At 42.0% G+C, this 24,744-nt stretch overlaps 1 protein-coding gene and 1 non-coding gene across 2 annotated transcripts in view; one reads left to right on the forward strand and one right to left on the reverse strand.

Moving 5' to 3' along the window:
- The window catches only part of LOC126234883 (glutamate receptor 1-like), a 150,583-nt gene that overhangs the window by 67,777 nt on the left and 58,062 nt on the right, over positions 1-24,744 (forward strand). The window contains exons 5-6 of the mRNA XM_049943623.1: positions 17,404-17,615; positions 22,447-22,634. Coding sequence (XP_049799580.1) covers positions 17,404-17,615; positions 22,447-22,634 — 400 coding nt within the window. The remainder of the gene's footprint in view (positions 1-17,403; positions 17,616-22,446; positions 22,635-24,744) is intronic.
- On the reverse strand, positions 1,636-1,710 carry Trnal-caa (transfer RNA leucine (anticodon CAA)). The gene has a single exon. It is a non-coding gene; the product is annotated as a tRNA-Leu (tRNA).

The raw sequence follows: 24,744 nt of genomic DNA on the forward strand, positions 1-24,744 counted from the left end.
CGTGCTACAGACGCGAAATTTAACCGACAGGAAGAAGATGCTGTGATATGCAAATTATTTGCTTATCAGAGCATTTACACAGGGTTGGCGCCGGTGGCGACACCTACAGCGTGCTGACATGAGGAAACTTTCCAACCGATTTCTCATACACAAACAGCAGTTGACCGACGTTGCCAGGTGAAACATTGTTGTGATGCCTCGTGTAAGGAGGAGAAATGCGTACCATCATGTTTCCGACTTTGATCAAGGTCGGATTGTAGCCTATCGCGATTGCAGTTTATCGTATCGCGACATTGCTGCTTACGTAGGTCGAGATCCAATGACTGTTAGCAGAATATGGAATCGGTGGGTTCAGGAGGGTAATACGGAACACCGTGCTGGAACCTAACGGCCTCGTATCACTAGTATTCGAGATGACAGGCATCTTATCCGCATGGCTGTAACGGATCGTGCAGTCACGTCTCAATCCCTGAGTCAACAGATGGGTACGTTTGCAAGACAACAACCATCTGCACGAACAGTTCGACGACGTTTGCAGCAGCAAGGACTATCTCGGAGACCATGGCTGCGGTTACCCTTGACACTGCATCACAGACAGGAGCTCCTGCGACGGTGTACTCAACGACGAACTTGGGTGCACGAATGGCAAAACGTCATTTTTTCGGATGAATCCCGGTTCTGTTTACAGCATCATGATGGTCGCATCCATTTTTGGCTACATCGCGATGAACGCACGTTGGAAGTGTGTATTCGTCATCGCCATACTGGCGTATCACCCGGCGTGATGGTATGGGGTGCCATTGGTTACACGTCTTGTAACCTCTTGTTCACGTTGAGTGAAGTCGGAACAGTGGACGTTACATTTCAGATGTGTTACGACCCGTGGCTCTACCCTTCATTCGATACCTGCAAAACCCTATATTCCAGCAGGATAATGCACGACCGCATGTTGCAGGTCCTATATGGGCCTTTCTAGGTACAGAAAATGTTCGACTGCTGCCCTGGCCACCACGTTCTCAGGACCTCTCACCAATTGAAAACGTCTGGTCAATCGTGGCCGAGCAACTGGCTCGTCACAATACGCCAGTCACTACTCTTGACAAACTGTGGTATCGTGTTGAAGCTGCTTGGGCAGCTGTACCTGCACACGCCATCCAAGCTCTGTTTGACTCAATGCCCAGGCGTATCAAGGCCGTTAATACGGCCAGAGGTGGTTGTTCTGGGTACTGATTTCTCAGGATCTATGCACCCAAATTGCGTGAAAATGTAATCACTTCAGTTCTACTATAATATATTTGTCCAATGAGTACCCGTTTATCATCTGCATTTCTTCTTGGTGTAGCAATTTTAATGGCCAGTAGTGTATTTTTCAGGCAGTATCCACAAAAACCACGTAATGTACCTGGAAAATTTATCAGTGTAAGCCACGTAGTTCCGGAGATATGTTGTCATAAAGATTAATATGCTATTGCTTAACACCACAAGTTACCCAGACAAATTATCACAACAGTGTTGAATAGTGAGAGCACTTGGCAACTCTCCACAAACTGTAAACATAATTTCAAGCCAGAATGAGATTTTCACTCTGCAGCGGAGTGTGCGCTGATATGAAACTTCCTGGCAGATTGAAACTGTGTGCCCGACCGAGACTCGAACTCGGGACCTTTGCCTTTTGCGGGCAAGTGCTCTACCAACTGAGCTACCGAAGCACGACTCACGCCCGGTACTCACAGCTTTACTTCTGCCAGTACCTCGTCTCCTGCCTTCCAAACTTTACAGAAGCTCTCCTGCGAACCTTGCAGAACTAGCACTCCTGAAAGAAAGGATATTGCGGAGACATGGCTTAGCCACAGCCTGGGGAGCTTCTGTAAAGTTTGGAAGATAGGAGACGAGATACTGGCAGAAGTAAAGCTGTGAGTACCGGGCGTGAGTCGTGCTTCGGTAGCTCAGTTGGTAGAGCACTTGCCCGCGAAAGGCAAAGGTCCCGAGTTCGAGTCTCGGTCGGGCACACAGTTTTAATCTGCCCGGAAGTTTCATAATTTCAAGCATTCATAAACGTTATTTGGATTTCATTCCCAATGTCAAATAAAGTGACGGAAACGAAAATCGCAAACCACAAAATAATTTACGAACAGCGTGTCCTTGTTTGTATAGTACGCGCTTGCCGTCTGAGGACTTTTGGTACAGCTGCTTTTCTTTCCTACTAATCCTTTAACATTCCTACAGGGGGCCTCTGTTTCTCCTACTGTCAAGTGCCTCTACGACCTTATATTTCTCGACTAACGATTCCTACTTTGCTGTTCTGCACATTGGTCAGTCTCATTTTATGGACGGCTGTGTTTCCTTTCACCAACTTCATTTGCTGCATTCTTACGTATTTTCTCCTTTTTCTGAATTAAATTTAGCATCTCTTGTGACATCCCAGGATTTCTATTGGGCATTGTCTTTTTACCATTTTGATCGTCATGTGTCTACAACTACATTCGTCTTTTACTGTTTTCGCAGTTTCAGTCTTTACCCAATGCTGTCTATGAAATCCTTAACCAGTTATTTTTCCTTTATTATCTGGATTTGTAATACGACTAATTGAGAAAGCCAACGTTGCCTAGGTGTGTGTTTATTTCAATCTCTTATTAGTCCATCTCCTCTTCCCTTCTCTCCCTGGCCACCTCCTCCACACCTAATCTCTCCCCACCTCCTTCTGTCACTCTCTCTGTCCACATACTGTCCCCCACATCTAATTCCATCTCCTCCCCCCCCCCCCCCCCTCTGTATCTCAGTCTCCTTCTCTCTACCCCCGCTGTCTATCTGTTCCTCCTCCTATTTTTTCATACCTCCTCCATTCCACACGCTACTTGTCCATCTCCTTGTTCTGCCTTTTCTTTCCGTGTTATCACACTCACCCGCAATAGGAGGCCGGTGATTTATAACCGTACGGTTTTTCTTTCCAGACTGTAACTATTATGTGTACCAAATTTGATAGAAATCGTTCCACGGATTTAGGATGAACTTTTCAGCCGTGGCTTTGGCTGCATGGGCACATGTCAAATATATTTCAAACATATTTAACATACATTGAAGTGACTAAGGTCATGATATATCGTGTCGGATTTAGCTTAGACTGGCGTAGTGCAGCAGTTTGTTGACTCCATAACTCTTCAGAACTTTGGAAGTCCCTTGCAGGAATGTCGAACCATGCTGCCTCAGTAGTCGTCCATAATTACAAAAGGGTTGCCGGTGCTGGATTTTGTGCACGAACTGATCACTTGATTATGTACTATAAATGTTCGATTTGATTCAATTCGGGTCATCTGGCTCGCAAACCGTTTGCTCGAATTGTCCCAAATATTCTTCAAACCAATCGGTAACAATTGTGGCCCAGTGACATGACATCATGTTTTTGGAACAAGAAGTCCATGAATGGCTACAGATCGTCGCCAAGCAGCCAGAAATAATCATTTCTAGTCGATGACCTGTTAAGTAGGACCAGAGGACCGACTCCATACCATGTAAACATAGCCAACACCATTATGCAGCCACAACCCCCATACACCATGCATTGTTGACTACTTGAGTCAATGGTTTCGTGGGGTCTGCCCCACACTCGAGCCCTACTATCAGCTCAACTTAAATCAGGACCCATCTAACCAGGCTACGGTTTTTCAGTAGGGTCCAATCGACATGGTCACGAGCCAGGAGCAGCGCTGCAGGTGATGTGCTGTTAGCAAAGGCACTCGTGAAGATCGTCTGCTGCCATAGCCCTGTCCTAACGGATACGTTCTTCATACGCCCCACATTAATATATGCGGTATTTTACGCACTGACAACTCTACAAAAACGCCGTTGCTCTCGGTCGTTAAGGTGAAGGCCGTCGGCCACTCCACTGCGTTGTCCGTGATGAGAGGTAATGCCTGAAATTTGGCATTCTCGGCACACTCTTGACACTGTGGATATTGGAATACTGGATACCCTTATGGTTTCCGAAATATAATGTCCCATGCATCTAGTTCTAACTACCATAACGCGTTCACAATCTGGTAATTCCTGTTGTGCGGCCATAATCACGCTGGATACCTTTTTACATGAATCACCAGAATATAAATGACAACTCTACTAATGCACTGCCTCTTATACCTCGTGTACGCTATACTACCGCCGTCTCCATAACGACATGTAGCTATCCCATGATTTTTGTCAACTTAGCCTATTTCAAGCGTATTTGTACACATATATCACCTATATCTCTAGCGAATTTCGCCCTACACTTTTCAGATCCTGTCCAATATTTATGAAGTCAAGTTTCCTGAGTTGGCTGTCGTACGGTAATACAAGTTTGTAGATACATTCATCGAAATATCTGTATACAGTCTGCAAAATGTATTTCGAATAGAGTTAGTAGCAAAGAAGTGAGAAATTTTCCCCGTTATGCTGATGCGGCAGTTTTTCACGCAAATCAGTGTTTATGCCGTAATATATCCTGAACCCTGCCTTACAATGATATACTTTTCTAGGTACATTCAGCACCGTATGTGGATGCTGTCGGCGAAATACGGTACGAATACAGTTAATAGCAAAGAAGTAATAAATTAAAGCGTCATCCATGATATGGCAGTTTTTCACGCATGTCAGTAGATGATGCATTATCTCGTGAACTATGTATCGTACAATGATAATTTTCTGTAAGTATATACAGCGGTATTTGGAAATGCTTTCTAAGAAATATGTTGCGAATCGAAATAGTGTTATAGAAGTAATGAGTTAAAACTTAATGCATGTTCCTTCTGTCATCTCAGTATTTAACGTCATATCTCCTGAACTGTGTAAGGTACAATGATATATTTCTGTAATTACATTCAGCGGCAGATGTTGATATTGAAAGCGGATATCGTTGCAAATAGAAACAGCAGAAACGATGAAATCAATTTAAACGTCTTGCATGATATTGTAGTTTCTCACATATTCAATGTTCATGTTCTCCTCAACTAAGTATCGTACAAAAGATGTAATTTTTCTGATACTTTCAGTAGTGTATGTGAATACTATCTGCAAACAGTGTTAGGAATACAGTTAGTAGTAAAGAAGTAATAAATTAAAACGCTATGCCTCATGTGGCAGTTTCACTGAATGAACGGAGAAAATATGGTAATCGATAAACCATTTTACTTTTCATTATATTGTGAGTGACGTCAGAGAGAAAATGTTTCATAAAGAGTTGAAATTATTTGTAAAGTCTGTTGCAAGTCACTAAGTGCTCTCATTCTCAAATATTGAATGAATTATAGTTATTTTCGCTTAGTAGGCTACACTACTTTTTCATCCCCACGTCCAACCCTTTGTATGATTGGTGGTTCTTACCATCACAGCGATTTTTTACAGAAGGTAAATGATATGTGTACTAAGTTCAGTTGATATCGGTCTAGTTGTATAGCAGGAAATCTGGAAACAATATAATTTCTATGGATTTTCCAAACTGAAGAATTATAATACTAAAGAATCAATGGGAAATAATTTTTGTAGGTTTTCAAATACCTTTCCGGTTATTCAGCCAAATAGTACTAACAGTGACCGCCGTATTTCCGCGGGAGCACTCCCCGCCATTTTCAAGGCAAACCACAACGGACAGGCTATGTACAAACAAATTTTACATCGGTTCTTGGACTATTTCAGGAAAGATAACACACACACTGAACACTAGTGCCACCAAAGATAAAAGTCAGAAATATCGATAGTGAGACTACGAACTAGCAGGTGAGGTAACTTTGACTCTGTCCCTCTGTTTTTTGACAAGGGAGAGAGCAGGATTCCAAACAGAGTTTAAAGAAAAGCCTCCATCCCTGTTTACAATGTTGCTCGCTAATTTAGTCTCGAATGCCTCCTTCTACATCTACATCTACGTTTATACTCCGCAAGCCACGCAACGGTGTGTGGCGGAGGGCACTTTACGTGCCACTGTCATTACCTCCCTATCCTGTTCCAGTAGCGCATGGTTGGCGGGATGAATGACTGCCGGAAAGCCTTCGTGCACGTTCGTATCCCTCTAATTTTACATTCGTGAACTCCTCGGGAGGTATAAGTAGGAGGAAGCAATATATTCGATACCTCATCCAGAAACGCACCCTGTCAAAACCTGGACAGCAAGCGTCGCGATGCAGAGCGCCTCTCTTGCAGAGTCTGCCACTTGAGTTTGCTGAACATCTCCGTTACGCTATCACGCTTACCAAATAACCCTGTGACGATGAAATAAATATAACGTCTTACATGATATTATAGTTTCTCACATACTGAATGTTCATGTTCTCCTCAACTAAGTATCTCTCTTTGGATCTTCTCTATCTCCTCTGTCAACCCGACCTGGTACGGATCCCACACTGATGAGCAATACTCAAGCGTAGGTCGAACGGGTGTTTTGTAAGCCACCTCCTTTGTTGATGGACTACATTTTCTAAGAACTCTCCCAATGAATCTCAACCTGGCACCCGGCTTACCAACAATTAATTTTATATGATCGTTCCACTTCAAATCGTTCCGTACGCATACTCCCAGATATTTTACGGAAGTAACTGCTACCACTGTTTGTTCCGCTATCATATAATCATACAATAAAGGATCCTTCTTTCTATGTACTCGCTATACATTCCATTTGTCTATGTTAAGGGTCAGTTGCCACTCCCTGCACCAAGTGCCTATACGCTGCAGATCTTCCTGTATTTCGCTGCAATTTTTAATGCTTCAACTTCTCTGTATACTACAGCATCATCGGCGAAAAGCCGCATGGAATTCCGACACAATCTACTGTCCCAATAGCTAGACGTGCATGCCAGTGTCCCGCTGTTGTTGTATAACATAGGGTGACCAGTATCCAAGCAATGTTCGGCAGTAGGAGCTCTACTTGGCTGCTGTAATCGTGTGTGCCGTTTATGCTCAGTACATCGGTCCTCCACGGTCCTCATAGTTTGACGAATATATGGCATGCCATAGCTACAAGGAATGCGATATACACCAGCCTTTCGCAAACCAAGGTCATCCTTAACTGAACCCAAAGCACTCTTATTTTAGATCGAGGTCGGAAAAAACATTTCACATAGTATTTCCGTAAAATACAACCGACCTTGTTGGAAGTGGTCCCCACGTAAGGCAAAAAAGGCAGTAGACTTACGTGTCGACTCAGTATTATCCTCAGTCATCCGATGTACAGTTGGTCTATAGCACAACGCACATTCAATCTGTCTGTCACCATAACCATTATGACGAAAAGTACCTTCAAGATGGGACAGCTCAGGTGGCAAAGTCTCAGTGTCGGAAATGATAGGTTCCCTGTGTACCAAGGTACGAAGTACCCCTTCACTCTAAGCTGGATGGTGATACCTGTTAGCCTGTAAACAGAAGTCAGTGTGAGTACGTTTCCTGTAAACTGCATGTACCAGTGGTCCATCATCCTTACTCCTAACAAAACGTCAAGAAAGCGAAGGCAATCATCCTCTTCCACCTCCATCGTAAAACGAATGTTTGGGTGCATGGAGTTCAGATGTTCTAGAAAGGCACTCAAAATCTCCCTACCATGAGGCCAAATAACAAAGGTATCATCAACATATCTAAAGAAACCGGTGGATTTGGACGGCGCCGACTCCAATGCACATTCCTCGAAGTCTTCCATAAACAAATTTGCGGTCACAGGAGACAACGGACTACCCATCGCAACTCCATCTGTCTGTTCGTATACTGGTCACTGAATAAAAAGTAGGTGGATGTTAACACATGCAGAAAGAGATTAGTTGATTCGGCACCAAACCTAGCCACAATTAACCGCAACGAATGAGACAGGGGAACACGAGTGAAGAGAAAGTCTACATCAAAACTTACTAAAATGTCAGAGTCATTCAACCCCAGTCGCTCCAAACGACGTAAAAAATCAGCTGAGTTCCAGTTATGAAGTTCACACCGACTAACTTGTTGAATCAAGAGAGAAGAAAGATTATTGGCTACACGATATGTTGGCGCGCCGATATTACTCACTATAGGACGGAAAGGAATCCCTTCCCTGTGCACCTTCCGACAGCAGTTTGCCTTGAAAATGGCGGGGTGTGCTCCCGCCGAAATATCGGCGGGCGCTGTTAGTAATAACTGGGTGAATTCCCGTAAATTGTTTGAAAATTGTATACGCCAGGAGAAACTCGGGTCTCACATTGTTTACTTCTACGGAGAGGAAATGTATCGGTGTTTATGAAAGCTGGGTAAACTTCGTAGCTGTCGAGTTAGTCAGCAGTGTGCTTTGTCGTTTTTATTCAGGCGTCGTGATGAAAATCATGTCCCAATATTTGCAAGGATGTGCACCATATCCATTCTCCTGGTTCCAGTCGCAACAATCAACCTCATGGCTTGGCTCTTGTTCGTGAAAGGATTCGTTTTATTCGTCGAAGTTTGGATTCTGTTTCCAAAGAATTGTTTCGTTTTCATTTAATGCTTTCTTCGAAATGGTCAGATTTCACTTGGGATTGCTGGGACGGTGCCTCATGGACTCAAGCAGACTGGGAATACGATTCTGTTACTTCCCGGTGTGGGGCGGCGGTTAATTGTAAATATTGTTGTTGCTGTATAAATGTTTGAATGTTGAATCAGTTTCTGGCTTTTAGAATGTTGTTAATGCTGTCTTCCGCCGTTCTCAACACTGGCTCTCTATTTACTTTTTAGCACCCAGAAAGTGATTTAACAAAACGTGAAGCCTGTAATTAGAGTTCCTAGTGCCCACTTCATCTGAGAATACAATTATAGCTGCAGCTTATAGCTCTGAGGAATTAGGAGATTGTCCGGGATTTCTAATCAAAAACGATTTTCCAAAATAGTTGAGTATATTCTCAAAGTCACAGATAAAAAACACAAGTATCCCTACAACCTAACTAACTGAGCAGTTCAGAGTCTAATGCGCTGATGCTACTATAAATGTCCGAATTAAATGTTAAAAAGAATGCTCGCCATAATTTGATGATTAGTTTCATCAAACGCCACGCTAAATTATTGGTAGAATGTCTGTCCCGCGACGGCACGTGAAAATACAATACGCAAACTGAAGCTAGATAATGAAATTCATTAAAGAATTAACACTTCACTTGAAAATATTTCATGGTTACGTGCATCTCGAGTAACTTAATACGGCATCCGAGGCTGTTTGTAGCAGTGATACCGATGCGACGCGACTCCCAACACAGATGGCGTGTTATGCAGCGTCTGGAGAGAACTGGGACCTTGCTACCTCGCGCAGCTTTCTTATATATAAAGCCGCGGTGCGGACGGCTAAGGGAACGCCTGATCAAATCGGCTCTCCCGACTAGCCGCTGGGCTAGTAACGCACCACTTCAAGTTACATAATAAATTATAGCTTCTCTTGCTGATGGCCGAAGAAGCTCTTAATTTAAATGTTAATTCAGCACGCAGGTAAGTATTGATAATAAAATTTTGACGTGGCTAAGTTAAGTATTTTGGGCGAGAGAATTAATTAAATTACACTGCACACAGTAGATGAGCTCTGAACTGGCCCTTTTGAGATCCGCTATCGCTATAATTTTATAGGTATTCAAAAGAAACTTTTCACATCTTCATAGTCATAGCGGACCTCCAACCTATTTAAATCTAAACATCCTAGCCTTATTTATTAGCCTACTTAATCTATCTTGCTTCCTTCAGTTTTGAGACGTAAACCACAAAATCATGAATTTCCACTAAAATCTTAATTTGTGAAATCCAAAGTACTGTTTTTATTAAATCATTATGAAAGATGAATCTAAATATAAATTTTGAAGTCTCTAGCTCTTTTCGGTTGCGCCAATGATTTTTTCAGAAAAACGTCCAAATTTCGAAAATGGCTGAAGTTATCGAACTGATATTTAACACATATTAATTTAGTATTACTTCTGACCTGCTAGAAATGTTTCAGTTTATTTGCTTGATTTTTAAAGTATTGCGCAACATTTATGACGTCAGAGCTAGTTACAGCAGACTGCCTGGCACACAATGGAAAGACTGATGTGAGTTTATTACGGCGTGAGTAGGCTGCTTCCCTACACCGGCATTTGGCAAAGTTTGAACGTTTTCATCGCTCGGAGTCTGATGTTATATCTTGACGTTCTGTGATAAATCTCACAGGGAAATCTTTTGGCGACGCAACCTTATCCGTGCTTGGGAAGGGTTTATATTTTGCACCTACACAGAAGAGTTTGTCTATAGTTGATTTTGTTAGTTCAATTGAACATGGAGTTTGCAAACTACCTCCTGACGCTGCAGAGGAGGTTAGAAGAGATGCATGCCCTGTGCTGACTAGAGCGCGTCCACCCAAGAGTAATGTAACAGCAGAAGAGAGGGCTGCTTTACACTCTCTCAAAGTTGATAGTGAAATTGTTATTTTACCTGCGGACAAGGGCAATGCCATCGTTGTTTTCAACAAACAGGGTTATGTAAAAAAGATGCAACGTTTATTATCTCACTCAGCGGATCGCAGAATCGATGCTGACCCCACAAAAAGCGTTGAGAGAAAGTCCAAAAGCCTCCTGAAGAAAAGTGGTTTGTCGCAGAAAATTATCAGCAGTCTTAACACCTATAGTGCTCTTCCTCCTAGGTTGTACGGCCTTCCGTAGGTACACAAGAAAGGGGTTCTTTCGTCCTATAGAGGGTAATATCGGTGCGCCAACCTATCGTGTAGTCAAGCATCTTTCTTCTCTGATGAGTCCACAAATTGGTCGGTGTGAACATCATAACAGGAACTCGGCTCATTCCTTACGTTGTTTGGGGCGACTGCGAATGAATGACTCTGATATTTTAGTAAGTTTTGATGTCGCCTCTCTCTTCACTCGTGTTCCTCTGTCTGATTCGTTGCGGTTAATTGAGGTTAGGTTTGGTGCCGAACTAACTAATCTCCATCGTGCATTTGAATCGGGGCCTTTGAAACACACGTTTTTTCCGATATGTTGATGATACCTTTGTTGTTTGGCCTCATGGTAGGGAGAATTTGAATGCTTTCTAGAACATCTGAACTCGATTCACACGAACATTGATTTTACGGTGCAGGTGGAAGAGGATGATTGCCTTCCCTTTCTTGATGTTTTGGTTAGGAGGAAGGGTGATGTATCATTGGGACATGCAGTATACTGGAAACGTACTCACACTGACTTGTGTTTACAGGCTAATAGTTATCACCATCCGGCTCAGCATGAAGGGCTACTTCGTACCTTGGTACACAGGGCACCTGTCATTTCCGACACTGAGACTATGCCAGCTCAGCTGCCCCATCTTGAAGCTACGTTTAGTCATAATGGTTATGGTGACAGAGAGATTGAACGCCGGCCGGAGTGGCCGAGTGGTTCTAGGCGCTACAGTCTGGAACCGCAAGGCCGCTACGGTCGCAGGTTCGAATCCTGCCTCGGGCATGGATGTGTGTGATGTCCTTAGGTTAGTTAGGTTTAAGTAGTTCTAAGTTCTAGGGGACTGATGACCTCAGACGTTAAGTCCCATAGTGCTCCGAGCCATTTGAACCATTTGAACCACAGATTGAACGTGTGTTGCGCTGTAGACCAACTGTGCATAGGATGACTGATGATAATACTGACTTGATACCTAAGTCTACTGCCTTTTTGCCTTACGTGGGAACCTCTTCCAACAAGGTCGGTTGTATTTTACGGAAATACGATGTGGAATGTCTTTTCCGACCTCCATCTAAAATCAGAGTGCTTTTGGGTTCCGTTAAGGATGATCTTGGTTTGCGAAAGGCGGGTGTATATCGCATTCCATGTAGCTGTGGCATGGCATATATTAGTCAAACTATCAAGACCGTGGAGGATCGATGTGCTGATCATAAACGGCACACACGATTATAGCAGCCAAGTAGATCTCGTATTGCCGAACATGGCTTGGATACTGGTCACCCTATGTCGTACAACAACACCGGGATATCTTCATGCATGTCCAGCTATTGGGACAGTGTTAGTAAGGAGGCAATTGAGATTAAATTAGCGAGCAACCATATAAACAGGGATGGAGGTTTTTGTTTAAACTCTGTTTGGAATCCTGCTCTCTCCCTTGTCAAAAAACAGAGCGACAGTGTCAACGATACCTCACCTCCTAGTTCGTAGTCTCGCTATCGATATATCTTATTTTAGTCTCTCTGGTAGCACTAGTGTCGAGTGTGTGTGTTATCTTTCATGCAATAGTCCGTGAACCGAGGTTTTAAATTTGCCTGTAAATCGCCTGTCCGTTTCAGTTTGCCTTGAAAATGGCGCCGTGTGCTCCCGCCGAAATATCGGCTGTCACTGTTTGTACTACCTGGTTGAATAACCCCTAAGCTGTTTGAAAACTGTATACGACAGGAGAAACTCAGGTCTCACAATTTTTGTACGTTTTCGGCATTTACTCTTCTACACAACTTCACATTTTGTAGAAAATTTTATCTATGAAATTTTCACGTCCAACTGGCCTCCATATCATTTTCAGAAAAATTTTGGCGAATGCCTCTCATGAATATGATGTAGAAGCACTTTAAGATCATATTTCACATCAGCGCCTACCTTGCTACGTTTTACCCAGCGGCATTGTTTGCATAACGAAGTAAAGTAGGGGACACATTTCCCTGCAGTCTTTCCGCAACAAGCTCCTTCTTCCACGCTGTGAATGTTGTTAACTCACTTTCTCGTTTAAACAGCAGTTTTTGTGGCCGAAACACAGCAAATTTTACTGTGGTGATGATAAACCGTATGATGGTAAAGGCAATTTGCGTATCTACAAATCTGTAGATTCTCTTCTTTTTAATTCCTGGAGTTCACAATTGCTTTTGAAAACGGTTATGTGATAAACCTTCATTGTAGGCAGTGATTTGTTTGGCAATAAGTTAAGTGGTAAGAGATGTATCATACTATGCTGCTTGAAACTCAAATGTTGAATAACATGTTTAATAATTATAAAATATGCACATGAGTAGAAATAAAATAGGTGTCCCACTTGCAGGAAAAGTTTGTTATTATTCTTTCTATTTCTATAAAACTTACTGGTTATGTGGGAAGTGCTATACTGGTGGTAGCTGTCCTTTTAAAAACTTGTTGGCGAAGGGTTATTGTGTATCCATCACCAACAAAGATTAAACGTGGAGAAATAATACTGTCATTCTATTAATAGTTTTTTACAGGCTTTCATTCCTGCCTGTCAGATATTATTTAGGGACAAATGGAAAGTTGATATGTGGATTTTAGTAGGATACATCAACTTATTTCACTATTTTACGTTATGAGAATAACTTGCTAACATCAAGTGACTCTTACAATATTTCCGAATAGAATGCGTGCAGGGCTCAGTGTCAACAATCAATATTTTAGGCTGATTGGTATCACTCAGTCCGGCAATCAGAGTCATGAGTGATCTTCCACCAGTATATGGACTCCCATGAAGCCTAGAAATAAAATTTCCAGTGTTTTAGTGTCAGTCTTCCCCAGCAATCTGCCAAATTTGGTCTTGGTGTGTCTCTCTACCTCACTGGACAGCTTGGGTTCTTTGATCAGCTATCCAATTTGTTGTTAGCATCTTACTTTCTGTTGCATACCGCCCTCCTTTCTCAAACTAAACACACACCTGCCGAACATAACCATTCAAATGCGTTAGTGCGTAAATCCTAGTTTTCCCGATATCTTCTGTAAGCTGGGTTATAAATCTAGTAACGTCCTTACTCTGGCGCTTCGAGTGCGCATTGTCATTCATGTTCTGGCGAAGTACTGAATTTGGGTTTCATCCTTGGATCTGAAGCGAAAATGGTTTTGTGGAAGGTGCACGTAGAAAATTGCCTGTCGGATGATTTCTGTTGCCTTCCGACTTTCCTCATACAAATACACAAATTATTGGTACACATGTATTAACTAAGAAAAATATTCAATAAGTAGTCTACTTAAACACAGCGCTGCTTCTTTGAAAATCATATAGAAAGAGGGGATCCGTCGTCCTTCATTGTTATTGCCTAGCCGGACAAAGTGGCCGAGCGGATCTAGGTTCTACAGTCTGGAACCGCGCAACCGCTACGGTCGCAGGTTCGAATCCTGCCTCGGCTATGGATGTGTGTGATGTCCTTAGGTTAGTTAGGTTTAAGTAGTTCTAAGTTCTAGGGGACTGATGACCTTAAGAAGTTAAGTCCCCTAGTGCTCAGAGCCATTGGAACCATTTGTTATTTCCTACCCTCATCCTCTAGCAGTCACTCCAATCTTTCAGTATAATATGAATAAATACGAATTTAGTTTATGTACCTAAAAGTGATCAAATATAGATTCATTGCTTGCCAGACTGAACATTAAATCCAGTACTCATCTTAGGGCTAAAGCTCCATCCTGCATCTATGTTTAGTTACAAAGAAAATTAGTTTATAAATAGGTTCCGCCTTCAGCAAGCAAACACTTCTTCTTTTCTGCACAGACTTGTTTCGCTGAAGTTACAGATCCATCAGTTTTTTTTTATTTTCTTTCTATTAAATAAGAATAATAATTGCTTTTTACTAGTTATACATTAGGATTTCAGTTCTTAAGCCGAGTGTTCACAAAACTGAAAACAGACGAAATTTGACCAACTGCCTATTGGCTTCTGTCTCGGGTTCTTCGGCCGACGTTCATCTAATGATTTTACTGACGTTTCGCCAGCACGAGTGGCTGGCATTGTCAAAGCTTCACCCTCCATTGCCGGTGGTGAACTGGAGCCGAGCTCGCTGCCGCAGACTATATGTACCTGGCTCGCCTACGTCCGAGGGCATCTCCGCGGTCATTTCCGTTGCGGTTCTCCTCTTGCTACCTGCGACAGTCGTTCGCTGCCATACTGGAAGCCAGGATCCGTTTATCTTAAGGCTTTCCTCTTACTTGTTGAAGCTGTTCGCGTGTTTTTGTATTTATACAGCTTCTCTGGACAAGCGCGTGTGATAGTGCTTCTCTACAGCCAGAACTTCCGTGTTGGCGAATTTTATTACGTGGACGGTCTCACTCAGTGCGTGTTCTGCCATGGCCTGTTTCTCCACCTGCCCCAACCTGCAATGTCGCTTATGTTCTTTGATCCTGGTGTTGATTGATCTTCCAGTCATTCCGACATAAACTTTTCCCAACGTGCATGGTATACGGTATATTCCCGACATTGCAAGTGGATCCCGTTTCTCCTTTGCCGATCTAAGACACTCTTTGATCTTCCTTGTCGGTTTGAAAATCGTCTTTACGCCATGTTTGCGCAATATACGGCCGATTCTGTCCTTCACTCTGGGAATGTACGGCAGAAAGGCCGTACCCGACATTTCTTTTTTGACTCCTTACTTCGCCGAGTGTTTAGCTCTGTTACACTTCTAATATAATTTGTGGAGTACCCATTTCTCCTCAGAACACTTTCCAGGTGTTGCATTTCGCGTCGGAGGTGTTGCGGCTCACATATTCGTCCTGCTCACCAAAATTATTATGTGTTGTGCCAAAACGATCGAACCGTGGTTTTGGTAGAGCGCAACTCTAGTGATGAGGTGTTGATGTCCAACACATTGTCGCCTTCTTGTGGTTTCACGGCCACTCAACCACTTTCCATACATTCACGCGACAATAACACGCGAATAGCTAACCTGCTTAGCCGCTTCCTGGTTACTCGTTCCCACCTACCGATCCATAACTACCTGCCATTTGTCAGAGTCACTTACGTCACTGTTTTTCCCCATTTTCTGTCTGTATTGACCCTAGAACGATAACCTGCTCTTCTCAGCTCCGCTTATATACTTTTCTTACTGTGTCACGTGCCTGCAGGGCTGCTAGGTAGCATTCGTCTAGCGGTGAGCAGTGGTCGTAATGTTTTGGGTCATCGGTGTACATCAACATACACACTCATCCCTATCACGCATCTAAATGACTCTTGGAGTTAGCTGTTAACGACACCAAAAAACAAGAAAATAATATTTCAGTGCTGTTAAGTAGGAAACTCATCGATCAATACACAGTGTTTTAAGACATAAAGGAATTAATGACATTAGCTGCCAATGGGCACTGATTAAAATCAATGTGGAAATTTGAAACTTTGCGCTGGATTTGTATTGAAAAACACGGTCTTCCACTTATTATGCCGAAGCACTGACCGCCTTGCTGTCGTGTTACAGTGGTCATCGCAACTGCACGAACTACCCTAGCACGTCTACCGTCAGACCCACGTTCTCAGCTTATCTACACACTACTGACGTAATGCCCCTTGCCCATTGTTGTCATTAGTTGTGTCATTTTGCCAATTCCAAGAAGAGTTTGAGCGTGGTACGCATTCGCACTGGCCGTCCTCCCACTGATTATGTAAATGTTGTGTCTAGACCTTTGATCACGAAGCCATTACGAACCAAGACGCAGAGAAATTGCTGACGTTAGCGGCCAATGGCGGTTGATTTAAATCAATGTGGAAAGATGGAAATTTGTGCTGGACTGGGAATTGAACCTGGATCTCCTGCATACTAAGGTACATGCATTGACCACTGCATCACCGGGTTGCAGTAATCACAGCAACAGCATGGACTACCCTAGCACGCCTCCTATCAGACCCGAATTCTCAACTTACCCACACGCTATTGATGTAGTGCCCAACATGTCCATATGTAAAATTGCAGTGCTGATGCACACTGCGCTCGAAGTTTTATTGGCATCGCTGAAATGCTGCGAATATTGAGAACGACGGGAAGGAGGAGTACACCACAAGTGTGTGAAGGAGTTGAGAGTTTTGGTCTGATGGGACGGGTGCTCGGGAAGCCCATGAAGTTGCAGTCACTATTGAGTCTGAATGGCGCAGTGGTTGGTGCATCTGCCTAGTAAGCAAGAGATTCAGGTTAGAATACCTGTCCAGCAAAAGTTTTCAAGTTTCCCTATTGATTAAAAATCAGTGCTTACTGGTACCTAATAATATTAGTTCCTTTGTGTCTTGATTCGTAGTGGCTGCATTGTTAAAATGGTTTTCGTCCTCTCGAGCGTTTCCAAAAGAACACACACCATATATAGACAGTGTTTCAATCCATGCTAACAGTTAGTTATGTATATTAAGATGTATTTTGTCGGGATTTTTATTGTTAGTTATAATAGCTGGTATAGGTTTTTCTATCAAGGGCGCAGTGGACGTCTTATCTTTGTACAGCTATTTCAGATAAATACACCACGATATTTCTTTGTTTCGTGTCACCATGTGGAGACTGTTGCTGACGTTAGTGTAGTGGGCATCCATGGTTATATGAGACCCGTCTTAATGTACTAAATGAAAGTACCCCACAGCAAAGTTCTCCCTTCACAGGCCCATGGCTGCTGTTGCTCTAAAGTTGCAGCAGGCTATGTTCCCTAAAGTTATCTTTTTCTCTTGTTGTTTGTATTATAGATAAAAGTCATCAGAGTCTTTTTCTCTTGGTGACAGATATGAGCGACCAATAGACACCGTTTCTGACCTACACGAGAGTGGCCTGGAGTGGGCTGAAAGACATTTGGTGTACCTCTACTCAATCAGAGAACTCACAGATCAGATCTACGTGGACCTGATCCAGCGCTTCCGTGTGTTCTCATCGGATACCCTACACTCTAGGACCACCACACGAGATTTGGCCTTCGTCGTAGAGAGACTTCCAGGAGGTAAGACATTCATAATGTGATTTGCCATTTACACTAGTCTTAGTAAAACGAAAACACGCAGTTTGATATTTTGAGTTAGTTGTTAGCAAATTAATGTAATATTTCCCACAGAAGGATTTTAATTGTTAAGAGATTATGATTTTCGGTGAGCGACTGAAGTATACAATTGTATATAATTAACATAAGACGCTTGAGGAACTTGCCGGTAGCATTGGCCAGAAAGACATAAAACTGCGATATTTGTCATTAAAAGTGGGTAAGGTGGTGTGTAGTCCCTCTAAGAAGTTTAGTTCAAGCTGTAATCGAAGGACTATGAGTCTACCGATTTCATGGATGGAGTGAACTAAAATTTATTCGCTCAGTAAAACTAGAAGTCTGGAAATACTTTGAACTGCCGACATTCGGAAGCGATGGAAGCCATAATCTTGAACTTCACTCTACTTACATGAAAATTATGTGACACTAAAGTGTGCATCGTAAATGTTCGATGTGAAGAGAAAGGAGATGAGGAGAGATGATGAACAGAAAAAGATAGACAGGGAGGAGGAAACGGACAGCAAGAGGGGAAGGTGGTGGGCAGAAAGAAGGGGTACGTGAAGATGGATAAAGAGAATAGGGAGAACGAGGTTATAATAAATAAATACCAGGTTTCGCGGTTCGCAGTGAACTAAATTCTTTTACGTAAACATACGTATTAAGTATAATTTAATTTCATCACTTCTGTAGATAATCCTATTAGTCGTTCTCCCTCTAAAACGAAAATATTCACAAGAAGTAGTAATTTCGCAGTGTATCCCCACTTTATTATCTCTGTTGCCAAAATATATTCACGCATTGAAGGTAAACTCTTCTGGAGTGTCATGCATCTGTTCATCTTGGTTACCGTGAAACATCTCTTCTAATTAAAAGCGTCCATAGCTCTTATGGTTTGCGTTTTTAGAGCCTTTTTTACCAGGCAGTTTTTCTTGTGTTGGTCCATACTACCACCTCTGAACTACCGTTATCTCGTCTTAAAGTCACCAATCTGCAGAAACCATTGCAATTATCCTGTCAATAACAGCGCTTGTGTCGTCTTAAATGTTAAAATATGTCTGTCTTTCTGTGAGAAGGCGATCTACTTGGGGCGCAAACATCGCGTTAGCACCGTATGGTTAAGGAGAGAAATGTTGTACGTGAACATAAAACATGAAAATACCTAAACACTGTTCTTTGTGTTGTAGCATTGTATCTTTAAGTGTCTTCTGTTTCTGAAGCAAGATAGGAAGCATTTTTTTAGGCTTGTGTAAAAAAACCATTGGTGAAGTACAACCCAGCTTCTCAGTATTGTAGACTTCACTGAAGTGACAAAAAACAAGGGATCCTCCTACTGTCAACACTGCGACCGCTGTGTACGAAGTGCGTTCATTTTCAACCATACCAAGAGCCGCCACACAGCTCGTGTGCCTTACAAAATACCTCCACCATGTCGGATCGTCTTTTGCCTGGTGTAGTGCAGCTTATCGACGTTGCATGCTGAAAGTCTCCTGGAGAAATATTGAGACATGCTGCCTCTGTAGCCCTCCAGGCTTGCGAAAGTGTTGCCGGTGTAGGATTTGGTGCACAAACTGACCGCGTGATTGTGTCCCACAAATGTTCACCAGGATTCATATCGGGCGATTTTGGTGGCCAAATCATTCGCTCGATTTGTCCACACTGTTCTTCAAACCAGTCGCGAAAATTTGTGACCCAGGGACATTACGCACTGTCATCGTTGTTCGGGAATATGAACCCAATGAATAACTGCAATGGTCTCAAGGTAGCCGAATATAACCATTTCCACACGTTGGTCATCTGCTGCCACAGACAATTAATGTCAAAATTTCGCCATACTGACCTAACGGATACGTTCGCCGTTCATCCCACATTGTTTTCTGTGGTTATCTCAGGCAGCGTTGCTTGTCTGTTAGTACTGACAAGGCTGCTGCTCTCGGTCGTTAAGTGAGAGTCGTCAGCCGCTGCGTTGCCATTGGGAGGTGTAATGCCTGAAATTTGTTATTCTCGGCACACTCTTGACACTGTCAATTTTGGAATACTGAATACACTAACGATTCACGAAATGGAATGTCCCACGTGTCTAGCAGCACCACCATTCCGCGTTCAAAGTCTGTTAGTTCCTGTCGTGCGGCTATAATCATGTCAGAAACCTTTTTACTTGAATCACCTCAGTACAAATGAACGCACCTACACGATACTACCGCCATCTATATATATGCTTGTCGCTATCCCATGAGTTTTGCCACCTCAGAGTACGTTACAAGCTATCTCCAATTGTTAAATCATTGTAGGAATATGTATTTTTACTTATGAAAGTTAATAAGCAGTGAAGTGTGTAGTGAAAATTCGTTTTGGAAAAGTACCTAGTGCCGACTGACACGTATTTCATTTTGCAAAAAACTACGTGTACTCAAATTGTTAGGTTTTCGTCTTCTAATCCCAGTAGAGCTACAGATTACTCAGAAAAACGTAATAACACATCGTCTACATTACGTTAATTTAAATACTGCTTTTAATGCAGAAATTACACTCCTCTAAAATACGCAGTGGGAGCATGTACGAGATATATCAAAATTAACTTAGCGAGAACAAACGTCTTAACAATTTGCTGCGTCACACTACATACATAAGAACTACAGGGAACGAAAAAGAAAATTTGGAAATGTCGATCCTTGCGTAAGCATAGTGAATGGAAACCCGGAACGAAACTGAACCATCCATGTTCTCCAGTGAGCGAAGTGTTTGAACAAACATTTACCTGGATATGCTTGAGCAATAGCTGATGCCACAACTTCATACAAACAGCATTGAGTCAGCATAATAGAGTACCCCTACACTGGAGTGTGGATGTTAGCACATTCTTAAATCTATGCCATCAAAAGCGTTGGTCGCAACGACTCTGTGTTACGCTGTTGACAACCCAAGAATCCAGACCTGGCATTCAACGATCTATTTTTATGGTGTTATGGAAAGTCCTTGGGTACGTCCCTCCTTTACAGAAAACGAATCTTTATCAGTGACGCTCATATATTTCATAATCTACGGCGTGAAATGAATTATCGCCTACATTTCCTCCTCGCGACCAAGGGATGGGATATAGAACAACTCTAAAATAAGTAACGAAAACTTGAACGTTCTTTTCCGATACATTTAAATCTTCTCGATGTGCCCTTGCACAGTGAATAATTATAATCGTTTGTAGTCGCTATATTTATTTTGAATTAGCCTGTTTAAAAGTGATTAGTTACAGTTATCTGCGTATTTGAATTTATATTCACAACGGTCCTGGTTACGTGCAGTCAAAGATTTCTATAGAAACTTACAGTAACTATAATAAATTCACCGTTGTGTTTTAGAGTAAGTTTCATCACATCTCTGATGTCACCTATAACGGGAGAGTTGCCACAATTGTACGAGTTTTCAGGTTATGTTTATTAAAGCCAAAAAGTAAGGTAAAAATTATTTAAACAGTCCCATCCTAAACTGTAGGATGTTGTTCTTGGTATATGAAATAAGGAATGGAAATTCTGAGAAGAATAAACACACTACATTTAATTTTCCAAACATCTGCAATTGGTGCAAATTTCCTAATCTGGTTTCCTAATGTGTATCAGTGTGTGCATAAACTGTGCTACCTTCTCATAAGCTATACCCCTGGGCCTGAAGATATATCCTAGTCTGAGTTTAAGGAAATGTACCATATTTTACTTCTAATATCCCTATTTGCTGGCCTCACAATATAGCTTTCTCCCTCCTGTCCTCACCCTTGAACACTTTCCATGTATCCACATTTTGCTTTTCATGCATCTGATCTTTTTTTTTTTTTCTATTCGGTCTTCCTCACACAACTTGGTAATATGATTTCTCCGCTTTCCGAATCAGGTACAGTCGTGGCTCTCCTGCAGAGTCTCCAAAATACTTTCTTTGGCAGGTGAAGCAGTAGTTCAGTTCTAGTCTTCCTTGCTTCAGTTAACTTTTTTCATAATTATGCAGCAATCCGTTTCTTTCTCTAATGTCGAAAGCAAGTTTTCTTAATACTCTTGAAATGTTAGAATATGCTCTTCCAATTCATTTTCAGAATCGTTGGCAAACATCATTACGGGGGTAAAAAATTCTTGTAGTACCTTTTGCATTTTTATTTTCAGTATCCCTCTTAATAGATGGCTTATGCACAATTTATATGCGTGCACATTCACTTAATCCATGATCTCCATTTATATATACCGTTACAGCTAAAATCGGTTCATCTGTGCTATAGTTTCCATAAATCTTTCTGTTGCTAAACTGTTATACAAAATAATTATTTAATTTATAACTTAGGATTAAGAAAATTAACACGCTGACCTCTCAAACTGGTGGACAGTATAAGAGATGCGAATTTTATAGTAGCGTTATAAACTAGGAACAAGTTCAATACAGGAAAATCTCACTGCTCACTGTCTTGGCAATTGTTGGGACGTGAAATCGCATGGGCCATACGACAGCTCTGGTACTGTACAACACACCATTTCCCCACGTTACATAGAGTAATACATGTATGACGTAAACAATCGTTTTGCAGTTTTTTTTTTACATAGTACAAGTGTGCTTTAATCACGTAAACTATATTTAATTAAATGTGAAATAATTTGCCGTACAAGTTTGGATCGTACACTGTATGTGTTCCAGTGCATAAACCGATCGCGTGGACTCCATTATTATACTTCTTCCATTTCTCTAATATCTTATTTCACTTGATTTCTGTAGCTGGATAGAGAGCTTAGCAGTAATGTTAACATTTTCATATCCATCTCCACAGGTTATTTCACGATCGGTGACTACATCGACGAGGAGGCAGCTAGTAGGTGGCTACGACCAATGCGTGAGGACATCTATTGGGAGTATGTGGTCTTTGCAGTCCCCAAAGGATGGGCGTATCTTCAGAGACTTGACAACATGATCGACAGACTCCTCCAGGCTGGGATAATGTATACCTGGGAAGGACAGGTTTGTTTCCATTTCGACTTGCTGGCACGTACAGAGTTCTCTAACGCATAATATGCTATAAGTGGCATTTCGTTGTAAATGTTTTTTATTCATCAAATTTCTCCTGTGCCATTCTCTTCATCTAAGATTACTACTTCCACTCCACATCCTCAATTACTTGTTGGACGTATACCGATCCCTCTTATTTCCTTCAGTTTTTACCCACTACAGCTCCCTGAAGTACCATGAAAGTTAATCCCTAATGTCTTAAAATATGTCCTATTAACTTTTCCCTTGCCATTGTTTTCCCCATTTACTTTCTTCATCGATTATACGAAGAATATCATCGTTCTGTACCAACCCAACTAATTTCAACGCCGTTCGGTATCACCACATCTTAAATGCTTCGATTCTCTTCATTTCCGTTTTTCTCACTACTATACAACACCGTACAACAAACGAACATAATCAGAAATTACTTTATCAGATTAAGGCCGATGTTAGAAGACTTCTCTTGGTTAGAAATGCGTTCTATGCCTGTGCTCATCTGCTTTTTTATGTCCTCCCTACTTCGTCCTCCGTGTTTATTTTGCTACCAAGATAACAGAAGTCTGTATCTTCATCTTTGTCTTACTCATTTTTGATATTAAGCTATCGCCAATCTCATTTCTGCTACTCCTCATTACTTTCGTCTTTCTTTGGTTTACTGCCAATCTAATTCTGTACTGACTAGGCTGTTTACTCCACTCAGCACGGCCGGCCGCGGTGGTCTCGCGGTTCTAGGCGCGCAGTCCGGAGCCGTGCGACTGCTACGGTCGCAGGTTCGAATCCTGCCTCGGGCATGGATGGTTGTGATGTCCTTAGGTTAGTTAGGTTTAAGTAGTTCTAAGTTCTAGGGGACTGATAACCACAGCAGTTGAGTCCCATAGTGCTCAGAGCCATTTGAACCTTTGAACCACTCAGCACGTCCTGTAGTTATTCTTTACCTACCATGAGGATAGCGATGTCATCAGCGAATCCCTTCATTCATACCTTTCGGCCGTAATTTTAATTCAACTCCAGAAACTTTTTACATAGGGTGGGTTGAACAGTAGGAGCCGAAGACTGCACGTTTTTGGTTTCTTTTTGGTTTCATTTTTTTTATTTTTAAGGTGTCAGTCTGCTAACTGGTTTGATGCTTCTCACACCGAGTTCCTCTCCTGTGCAAGCTTTTCCATCTCAAGTAACAGTCGCTAACTACCTCCTCAACAGTTTCCTGTATGTATTCCAATATCTTTCTTCCTATACACTTTTTATCCTCTGTCTTACAACCGTGATCATCCGAGAATCCTGATTTTCGTCTTCCATTCTTATTGTTCCCCTCTCATTCTCGTATATTTTGTATATTATCCGTCTTTCCCTGAACGTTGATCCCACTTTTGTCAGAAATTTGTTCTCCGGGCACGAAATTAGTTGTAGTATTGTAAAATGTCTCTGTGAACTGAGGAAGACTGTCACAGGAACTTTACTTCTAACCCATCATCTCTTTTGAATGAAACAGCGACTGTCACAAGACGACATTTGTGTCAAGGGAAGTCTCCATCTCCATCCCAACAGACTAAAGTTAAGCTTTTCCATACGACAGTATTTAATATGCGTCTTATAAAACAGAAGTCTAAACACAGAAAAAACAGCCAAAAGCAGAGTTTTGCCGTTAAGCATGCTTGACTTTCATACAGTCTAGAGGTGTGAACGTGATTTCACAAAGAGCTTTCTCAATTTCTCGGTGGGTAGTGAGTCTGATATACACATATTTCGTCTGCTTTTCCCGAGAGTTTCACTAATATGGTTACCTACGTAGCAAACATGGTTCCTGCTACTGTTACAAATCGAATGTCCAGTGAGACAAGTAGTTCAATAAATAAGAAAGAAAACAGCTTTCATTCGGTGACAGAAATTCGTAGAACCAAGCTGGTGGACGGTGTGTTGTAAGCTGAGAATTCACTTCAGTATTTTTCGAATGCGAGCTCAACGCAATGAATTTGCTTGTAATCTCCTTCAAGACATTTTGTATTCTGTGGACCCAAGCATTACGCGGTTACACCTGAACATCACTCAGCAAAGTTCTACGTTGTATGACATACGGTAAGTC

The sequence above is a fragment of the Schistocerca nitens genome, chromosome 2 (assembly GCF_023898315.1).
Source record: "Schistocerca nitens isolate TAMUIC-IGC-003100 chromosome 2, iqSchNite1.1, whole genome shotgun sequence".
NCBI classification, from domain to species: Eukaryota; Metazoa; Arthropoda; class Insecta; order Orthoptera; family Acrididae; genus Schistocerca; species Schistocerca nitens.